This window comes from Ixodes scapularis, unplaced genomic scaffold (assembly GCF_016920785.2).
Source record: "Ixodes scapularis isolate PalLabHiFi unplaced genomic scaffold, ASM1692078v2 PGA_scaffold12__126_contigs__length_90152505, whole genome shotgun sequence".
Classification (NCBI taxonomy): Eukaryota; Metazoa; Arthropoda; class Arachnida; order Ixodida; family Ixodidae; genus Ixodes; species Ixodes scapularis.
Genome location: NW_024609838.1, coordinates 72,039,002 through 72,049,357, shown reverse-complemented (window position 1 = coordinate 72,049,357; position 10,356 = coordinate 72,039,002). Strand labels below are relative to the sequence as shown.

At 46.4% G+C, this 10,356-nt stretch overlaps 1 protein-coding gene across 1 annotated transcript; it reads left to right on the top strand.

Moving 5' to 3' along the window:
* The first annotated feature begins 1,669 nt into the window (after positions 1 to 1,669).
* Positions 1,670 to 7,769, top strand: LOC8051541. The gene is made up of 2 exons (XM_029978718.1): positions 1,670 to 1,710; positions 6,983 to 7,769. The coding sequence occupies exons 1-2, from the start codon at positions 1,673 to 1,675 to the stop codon at positions 7,767 to 7,769; spliced, it is 825 nt and encodes a 274-aa protein (XP_029834578.1). The 5' UTR covers positions 1,670 to 1,672.
* The last annotated feature ends 2,587 nt before the right edge of the window (positions 7,770 to 10,356 follow it).

The following is a 10,356-nucleotide window of genomic DNA, read 5'->3' as shown; positions in this document are numbered from 1 at the left end:
TCCTTCAAGTGATTGCCTTTCAAGTGTAGGGCATATATAGCGGTGAAGCAGTCAACAGTACTGAATTACTAATGTTATGAGTGCTCCGTGGCGTGTCTATTTGTGATGCCTGCGCATGTGTACACGGCAAGTGGCGGGTGCACTTTTACATGGGTGCATTGGGACAAAGCTACAATTAATATTCGAAATGTATCTTTTCTGCGTACAACTGACCTATTGTCGCTAAAAAGGGGATAGAAACGTTTGCAAATTTCCATCCGTTTACAATACATTTTCTATCCAATATCTATACACTAACTTTTATAGGATGTCTACACAAAAAAAGCTTACAAAATCTATAGACAGTAGATACAAAAGTGGATAAATTTCTTTAGAATATCTATAGTCTATGCGCACAATTTTCTATAAAATTCTGTAGAAAATGGATAAATATGTTTGTACGGGAATGTTTCACTTTGCCGAAATTGCCAACTGCGATGCTGTCACCCTTCTTGCAGCGTGGCTCAATTTTCTTCCCTTTTGGCCGTTGCTCAACGGCCAAAAGGGCAGTTGAGCAACGGTCCAAAGGGAAGAAACACAGGGAAGAAGGCAATCCCGGAGCAGTTGCCAACAACTGCTTCGGGATTGCCTCTTTCTCTCTCCTTGGAATGCAGAAGTCCAGCCTTTCTTTCATCGGATAAGCCAGCATACATTCTACTGAAGACGTTCCGTTTGGACGGGATACTCGGCGGTACAAGAGGAACCATTGTGCAAGTCGGAACTTATAGTCTCTTCCATCATTATATATATATATATATATATATATATATATATATATATATATATATATATATATATATATATATATATATAGGGTCGCCCTTCACCGTGCTAACAGTTCGTTCTGCCAAGCCATTCGTCGCTGGATGAAAATAAACAGTCCGGAGCTCTTGAGGCCATTTTCCTAGACGAAGTCTTGGAAAGATTAACCAGTAAATGTGGTTTCATTGTTAGTCACAATGCACCTTTTTAGTCCGTACCTTCCGAAGATTTGTCATAGGTGCTCTACGGGTTGTTCTAATGTGGCACTTGCGACAATGGCAACTTCGAACCATTTTGACTTGGTGTCTACTAACACCAGTAGCACATTTCCCTTAAATAGCCCTGTATAGTCAAGGTGCAGATGCCCTAGCATTCCTTTGGCTCAGGCCAGGGTAGCAATTCAGCCTTTGATGGAATTGTGGAGTTCACGAAGCACTGTGAACATTGTCGAGAGAAATGCTTTATTCAGTGTCCATACTGGGCCAGCACACTAAGAATCTCGCTATGCCCTTCATGTATTCCATGCCTTGGTAAGCTTCATGGAGGAGATCCAAGATGTGCTGGCGAGCAGGGAGTGAAACCATCACTCGGTTCCCCCCGTAGAAAAGATTCGGATCGGTGATTAGCTCATCACGCCTGCTCCAGGACGGTTGTAGTGACTTGCCTGGGAGGTTTTGTGGTTGTCCTTCCTCCACCGACTGTAGCACTTGGCTTAGGCTCTTTTCACTCTTTGTGAATCGTGCAGTAGCTTGACTAAAACCGTCAGCTCTTCCAGGATAGAGCGGACCAGTTCCGGACGTTCCAGGAGATTCGTGTGCCCAGAAGTTCAGGGACAGCCTGTTTATGACATCCGCTTTCCCATCGAGACTTCATGGCCAATGCTCAATGCCGTAGTTGCAAGCACCAAGAGTAAGTACCCAGCGTTGGATGCGTGAAGCTGTCATGGCTGGAATCACCTTGTCTTCACGAAAAATTCAGACCAGTGACTTGTGGTTAGTGATCAGGACAAAACTTCGACATAGTAAGTAGTCACTGAACCGTGTGACGCCAAAAATGATGGCTAGTGCTTATTTTTAAAACGGAGAGTAATTTCGCTCGGCTAGTGCGAGAAACCGGGATGCGAATGCCACTAGCAACTCCACACCGTCTTTTCGATGGGACAGACCTACTCCCACACCATTTGGTGAAGCGTCGCATGCCAGCACGAGAAACTTTGACGGCAGGAGCATCTTGGCCTTCCTGATGGCTTTCTTACTTTTGACGTACGCTTCTTGTTCTTCATCTGTCTATTTCCAGCGGCTGTTCTTGTGTAGCAGGACATAGAGAGGTATCAGCAATGTGGACAGATTCGGTAGGAACTTCCTATAGTAGGAAATGAGTGCAGTCTATGATCTCAACCCATAAACATCCCTGGGTTCAGGCGCTCCAATAAGGGCTTTTGTGTTTTCACTGAAGGTAAAGCCCAATGGACCTTTTCCGAGAAGCGTTCTGCGCACGCGCGAGCGCCCGATGCCAAGCGGCGGAAGTCGGAACGAAAAATCAAGGAAATTCGGAAGGAGGCTGTATATCAGCGAGTAGAACACGTAACTGCAGCATATATATAAGTGTGTTACTCAAAAAAAGAACGTCGACGGAAAGGAAAACACGACGTTCGGGTGGACGCTACGGATGCCCCTCTTTAAAGTCGCGTTGGGCAGGTGCCGCTGCTCAGAGAGCGAAGAAACTGGTAGCCTAGCTCCCTGTATCGATTGGCAGCGCAGGTAGGTCACATCCTCGATTTTTAGTTCGTGCAGCCACCGCCTGGTGCCGTCGGTATGTGGAAAAGGTCCATTGCGTTAATTTTATAACTTAGGTAAAGGAGTGATTCCTTGCAGAATTTGCACTTCCCCTGCTTTGTTTCAGCCTCGAAGTTTTCATTTTTTGAAAAAACTTTTCGCAGGTTCTGCAGATGCTCTCTATCCGTTTCGCAGTCACTAGATTCTTAAAAAAAGGTGTATATATACCCAGTAAACCATCAATATCCTTGGGATATCCCAGACTGGTCAGAATGTCCCTATCCCAGACTGGTTAGAATGTCCCAATCCCCGACGGGACGTTTTGAAAAATCCCTTTGGACTTCCCCAAAAGTTCCAAATATTAGGCCCCCGAATAAAGTTTTTAAGACATTCTTGGGATGTTTCATGACGACGTTATTGGGATAAATGCCACTTGATATGAAATGTGGTACTATACAACCCTCCAAATTTTAATTAAGTAGCCCGAAGTTCCAGTATTAATAGTCCAAATAAGGTTACAGAGGCAGTGTATTACCGCGCTTAGCACGCAGCGGATCTTTAGCTGGTTATCTGGATTTGCTGTTTTGGTTTCCCGTTTTTTTTTAAATTTTTTTATTTGTGCCGTTGCAGTGGGTAGTAGATTTGTAGTGTTATAATCAAGAGGCAGCAAATAAACAAATGTTCGCAAAATACATATTTAGTTAAAGCTAGTACAATAGGTAGCGCAAGCTAGTACTACATTTGAGAAAGCGCAAGCTTCTTTCCGTTTCACTTGAACCAGGTAGTGTTTCCCGAGTACATGTGCTTCTTGTGTGCGGGTTTTTGAATAGTTCGTGCTACTCCCATCAAGAGCGTCGTAATCGTTTTCGATCGATCATTGAGCAGGGCAGTCTAAATCGTAAGTGATCCTTGTTTGTTTTTTTGCGTTGACACATCTCAGCCTGTTGAAGCTCATTAAGGGATGCAGGAAATATCATACAGAAGTATCATAATAGCGTCTTGATGACGTAACCACGTGGGGCCATAGTAGAAAACACGTTGCACACACCGCTGTCATGTTCAGAAAGCGAGGCTCCCTTTCATACGAAGTGTGTACATCGTACTGACAGGATGAAAGCAACAGAGTGTCTCTTTCTGATGCTCGGCCTCCTGCCCGCGCTTGTTGCCTTTCATCGTGTTTTAGCTGCGCGTGCACGTCGAGGCTCATGCATAAGCCACGACCGTGCACGCGCTATACTCACAAAGCCTGGCAGTTCGACGACAGAGTCATAAAGTGTCCGGTCGCAGATCTGAAGCGCGAGGATCTGGTAGCACACAACTTTTCTCGGGGAACCTGGACGTCAGCGCACAGCTTGTGCAGCGGCGAGGACCCGAAGCATGGTTTTCAAGCCCGACGAGAAAAGAAGCGGTAGCGTGAGGAACGCGAGAAACACGAGGGGACATTCCATCGTTCATGAGAAATGTGTTTCGGTGTCTCGCCTCAGCGGGGCGCCCGTTACGTGGTTCTCCTTTCATCCGTTGTGATCTGCCAGGCTTTGTCAGTATATAGGAGGCTATGGCATGAGACGCCGAAGTCGCCCTCGAGACAATTAATCCAACTCCTCCGTGCCGTTTTGATCCTGGGCGTAGTTTGATGTGCACTTCAGTTGCACGCGCTGTCGAGCGCGCTCGCGTCAGGGGTTTGCGACTAGGGCAACGTTACTAGATTACCTCAGTTGTGAAACTCCCGCGGAAGGGGATACCCCTCTCACTCACTTCAAACCAACTCCTGTCATTTGAAACGTCCCCTAGACTTTAGTTTCATAGCTGTGTGTTCCATGGAGCAAAGTCCCTTCATGGTGTATAGTGGAACGCCATCTAGATGCTCTGCTCCGAAACGTGCGTATTCCTCAGAATGCACTGCAGTTACCATAGCAGCCTTCCGACAAGTCGAACAACGGGAGGCGAGACATGGTGAGGGAGAGGGATTATTTTCGTCATTCTTCTCGAGGTCGCTTGCAACTTTGCATTTAATCGCATTATAATATAAGTAAACTTTTGGCGAATGTATGTCATTATCCTTAATTAAAAAAAAGTTGACCTTGTGGGCTTAGAAAAAACGGTCGCCCCTCTCTCTCTCTCTCCCCCCCCCCCCCCCCCCCTGAATTCGCCCATGTGCCAGCGCATGTCCGGGCAATTAGCGGCATCCTCCGCCTTGGAACTCAACCACCAGCATGGTGCGACGTCCCGTCATTCCCTAGCGTGACGTCACGTGCAAGGCATGTATATGTAGTAGCATTCCATATTCGAGACAACCTTCAGAAAACGTGGCAGAAAGAGCGTCATAGACCTGGTGCACTTAAGTTATTTAAATAATAATAATAATAATAATAATAATAATACCTTTATATGCCATATAAATACGAAAGCTGGGAAAAATAGCTGCACAAGCGGCGCAACTGGTCCTCTTCAGCACCACACAGGCACACAGCAGTTGCGAAAAACGTACAGATGAAATTATATATTAAAAATACTCAGCAAACAAGAAATCAATTAAAAATACGAAAATGAACTTAAAGCGGGTTGGTAAAGATGATTAAAAAAAAATGAAAGACGTTTACAAACCTCTGTAATGCGAAATTAGAGCACAGCTCTTGAGGAGGAGGGAAGGTACGGAAAGGAGGATGTGCCCCTCCTTCTCCTCTTCCGTACCCTCTCATCCTCCCCTCTTCCCCTCCATCTCCTCCTCTTCCCTCCTCGAATTCAGCTTCCCCGCTAAATTTAGGGGGGAAAATGACGTCCCATCAAGGGGTTCATGGGTGATGTGAAACGAATCCGCGGCATCCTTTTCCCCGCTAACTTTAGTGGGAAACTGAATTTATGTTGAGGTCACGTGACGTCGATTTTCCCGCTAAATCTAGCGGGAAATTTTTTCGCTAAAATTAGCGCGGAAATGTTCTGCTAAATTGAGTGGAAACATTTCCCCGCTAACGTTAGCGGAAAACTTTCCCGATAAATTCAGCGGGAATATTTCCCTGCTAGCTTTAGCGGGGAAACGTCCCATAATGCAGGGCGCGCAGTTACACAGGCGCCGACGGCGACGCCGCTCAACCCGGAAACGGGCGCCTAAGAGCTGGGCTCTAAAAAAAATCTACTGAATTATCAACAGCAGTATAAAATGTTTATTTTTATAAAAAATATTTCCTAATCTCAGGTACGCTTCAAGATTCTATATCAAAATATAGCGCAGAAGCGTGTTTAATAATGTCGGGAAAGCAAGAATGCACTATTCGACTGTCGCAGATCGCGATTTGGTTTTGTCCATTGGTTATGACACGGCGTGGTGCTTCGTCGTTTTCTTCGTTGCTTCTGTTTGGACGGTAAGAACATTGGGATATAATAAACATTGAAGAAATACGCAACATGGCGAAAGCAATAACCTAAACATAAAAAATGCGGCTTATTTTCTTCTCACCGATAACAATCGCCTTCGATCAGGTTCAGGCGAGCGGCATGAAGGCGATGTTCGCTAGCCGGCTCGTCCGCGAAGTTTTGATCATGCGATTATCAAAATATGGCTGTTGTGAAATAGAAACCACTTTGACCCTCAAGGTCTGGTGCTCAAGGCAAAGCTGCCGACCCCGGCATACATATAAAGAAATTCTATAAAGTACTTGAGAGAAGCTCATTTTAATAAATAAAGCCTATTTACTAAAATTCCAATAATTTTATGCAGTTTATAAAATTTTTCGTTACAAAAAAGACTGTTACCACTTTCCCATGTGGTCCGGCAACTCTCCGAAACTATCCGAACCTATCCGAAACAGTAGAGTTTAGGCCGCTCCTCTGAAACATTCCGAAACCCGCAAACCCGAAACTTTTAAACCTGGATTTCGAGGTCAAAACCTTTTCAGAAAAGGGTTTGTCCCATCAATCGAAGTGATGCACAGCAAGAACGCACCCTGAGCTTTTGCTGTTTTGATTTGTTTTGTAGGATTGTTGTGTACATGTTATTCTCTTGACCCGCTGTTCTTTATGGGGCAACGGCTTTGTAGGCACCACGCCTTTATCTCTGCCATGAACTCGCAAAGCAAATAATAATAAAAACATGTTGCCCGCGTCGAGTCGTTAACAGTTCGTGGTTATCAACCGTCGACGACTCAGCGCTGATACCGCTACTGATTTGAATCAGCCAGCCGTGTTTTATCAGTTTTGCTAGAAAGCTGAAGGGCGAGCACACAGTTTGTGCGATTTTACGTCAATTATGACGTGCGTATTGTTGAAACTTTCATTCCACCCGCGGTGTCCGCGTAAGTGGAGTGGTTCTTAGAGCTGCGGTAGCCCCGTCTTAAATAAGTTTCGAAAGAGGGGGGAAAAAGTGACCACATTACGGAATTAATTCTTAATTACCTCCCTTTTTTCACTAGCATGGGCACCGTTGATCTTGACGACGTCATCCGCTGCTCCGAATGCGCCACCACCGCGGATTCCCCGGCTGCCATGTCTGCGCACTGCCAGCGCATGCACGGCGACGTCTATACGGCCATCCGCTGCTGCGACTCCTCGTTCTTCACCAGAAACCTCTACCACAGCCACTGCCGCAAGGTACACCCCGACCGCTTCATCTGCGACCAGTGCAAGGACACCTTCAAGACGCGGGCCTCTCTGAGCGCCCACCGCCTCACGTTTGTCAAGACGTACACCTGTCCCCTGTGCGGGGTCCGGGCCGCCAAACTGCCGACGATGAGGCGGCACATCGAGAAGAGCCACGCCGTAATCTTGGATCAGGGGTACATCCTGGTGGAGCTCCAGCCGACGCAGAAGGCCGACGAGAAGAGGACGCGCGTCTTCTTCCAGAAGATGCTGAAGCTTGTGGTCCCCTGCTGTGCGCTCCAAGCTGCTCGTGCCACGGCGAGTCTTCTAACCAGCGACGAGTTGGAGCACTCGTACACATGCGGTCTCGTTAGTCGAGACGTCTTCGACTTGGAATTTGCGGAGTCTCAAGAGCCTCCTCTGCTGTGCCGAGCGGGGTCTTCGGAAGAAGGCGTAGTCCCGCAAGATGCATTGGAAGATCCCGAAACTGCGGAGAGTGCTTCGGGCTTCTTCGACGTCGTCGCCGAGGAGACCGGGCCTACTGCCACCGACGAGCTCAAGGTTAGGAACCTCCTAAACTACGCCCTGACCAAGACAGTAGCGGCTGTTGGTATCTTTTAACAGAAAATAGATGGACGAACGGAATAAAAAGCTCAATACCCACACGTATTCAAAGTGTTTTTGAGCGATCGTGTCTATGAATATTCACTTATCCGGGTGTCGAGTTGACAAAGCGGATTTTTTGCAGGACCTGTACCAACATCGCATAGAACACAGGGTCTATTATGTTATCCCTAAGACGACTTGAAAGCGAAAGCCCAAGCACCGATGCATTGAAGACAGGCAAATGAATTACTTTGTTTCGCGTTCTCTTTTTTCACATTCTCTCTTTTGGAATTCTCTTTATTTGCTTCATATGGTATTTCCAGATTTCACGCACCCAATTCCTCGTACTCTCCTTACTTCTCTTTAAGTCCTCTGAATTCACTTTGATTCCCCTTAATTCATTCTGATTCCTCTTAAATCGCTTAGTCGTCCTTCTTAATTTCATTGCTTCTAATTTGCCTGAGTGTTATATCAGCGACACGAAAGCGTTTACGAAACGTAAACGTTTTGGTACCTTTCGTGCCGGCGACGTGTTTTCGCTCAAGGATTTTGAAGGTCGACTGAACGATGAGACATATAAGGCTTTAGCCTTAATAATCTAAGCGTGTCAACAACCTGATGTATACCTCTACGCAATGTCACCATGCTAGAATGGCGCCAAGTCAGCAATTTTGCCCGACGCCAGGCATCCTTTGACGCTTTGACTGGCCAAGAGGGCCAGCCGAGCGCTGACGCAGCACTGATTGGACACGAGCGCAGCGTCGGTGTTCGACTGGCCCTCGTGGCCAATCAAAAGCGTCGAAGGGCGCTCGGCGTCGGGCCCGATTGCTGAGTTGGCGCCATTCCAGCTTGATGACATCGCGTAGAGGCAGATGAGGCTGTTGACACGCTTGGATTATTCTATGCGGGCAGACCAAAAAAGGGTTTGTCCAGCGCTCTCCTTATATTCTTCGTTCACACATACGCTGAGATGGCGGTGGGAGCTACGTGCCCGCCGGACCAATCAGTCGCTTCCCTTTCCTCATCCCTCCCGGCTTTTTGCGCGGAATTATGGGCGAGAGTGTGACGACGTCGCAAATGAGAGATCGTATGACAGGGCCAACGAGGACGTAGCAGAAATAGACTTTACTGGGGGGAACAGATCTCACCCCGGGCAAGTACAATGTACCTTTCCATCGCTTATTGTCTGGACGAAAATGCTGAGTCACTGAGCTCTAGGCGCATGCTCAGGGTCTCATATACCTCGCAAGAAAGCAACAGCGTATGATCAGAAGGCCATCCTAGCAGGCAATGAGGGCAGCGCGCAGAAGGCGATTTTTGAAAAGGTCTATAGATGTGGGCGAAACCAGGCTCGAATCGAATAGCGTGTCATCCTTAGCTTTAACACAGTTAAAGGGACCATGAAATGAGTCTTCAACTTCTCTCTTCTTACCTTTAATCCACAACTCAAGAGCGAAATGGTAAATCACGCGGTCGCGTCGTGCTTTGGTGCCGGAGACGATGACTTCGAGCTTCCACCGGGCTTTTTAAGCACACCATGAAACTTGTCATTCTCAAGTGATGATAACTGCAGTCACGGCACTCATTGGCCACGAACGCCAATTCAAATATTTGTCGACTGATTAACTGTTGACGAGCGCATACGTCGGAGCTACGCAGTGCTTGCGTCCAATGCGTGAGCTGGCTTCGGCTGACGGGCTTGGGCAACGCGGATGCATCACTGGGAAAAGGCGGAAAACTTGCGAAATAAGTAGGTACGACATAGTCCGTTATATTTTCACATTTACGTACCAAAAAGGAGACTTTAGGCTTTCTACTCTCGTGTGCTACTTTTGTTTCGGCGCACTAAACAATATATGATTAGTAAAATCCCAATTTATCCCACTCGAAAATTCCTTTTCTGGTCCTTTTAAGAAAACCGTTTTCCATAGCTTTCTCTTACACTGTGAAGGTTAGGAATGACGCAGTGCTATTCTAACCGGTATTTGCACGCCCCTATAGTTTGTGGCGTTGGCGCGGACCGGTTTCGCGTAGTTCAAACGGCTGGATGCGCCGCATCATTGGTTTTTTTTCCTTTGAATGGTGACGAGCGCGATCTGTAGTCATGGACGTGGCGGATCAAAGCTCTTGACTAGGTGCTCTCCGCTGTCCAATGGAGTGGACGCGCCACGATCTGTTCAATTGGTGTGTCGCAGCTTGATTCGCGAAAAAACTCTCTGGGAAAAATTAAACTAAAAGAAGCGTCTTTGCTCACGCTCTCTTTAGAAACAAAGTTGTCAAATCTAAATGAATTTTATAAAATTTATACATCTGTGGGCAGACAAAGCTTCTAAAAGTAATATTACCAATAGAAACAAACATGTTATAGACCTTTGATGCAGTAATAATTCAGCGACACTTTTTTTCACACCACTCAAAATTTGAATAATTCTAGAAAATTCGTATACATGATTTATTTCTTGAACAAGTCATTTCTGGCATTCAGAAAAAAACCTCTTATTTTTAAACAAACAACACTATACAGGTTCCAGAAGTCCGTCTCGTAAGAATAATCGCAGAACACACGTTTTTTTTTTATAAAAATGCTCCGGTACATGCTCCT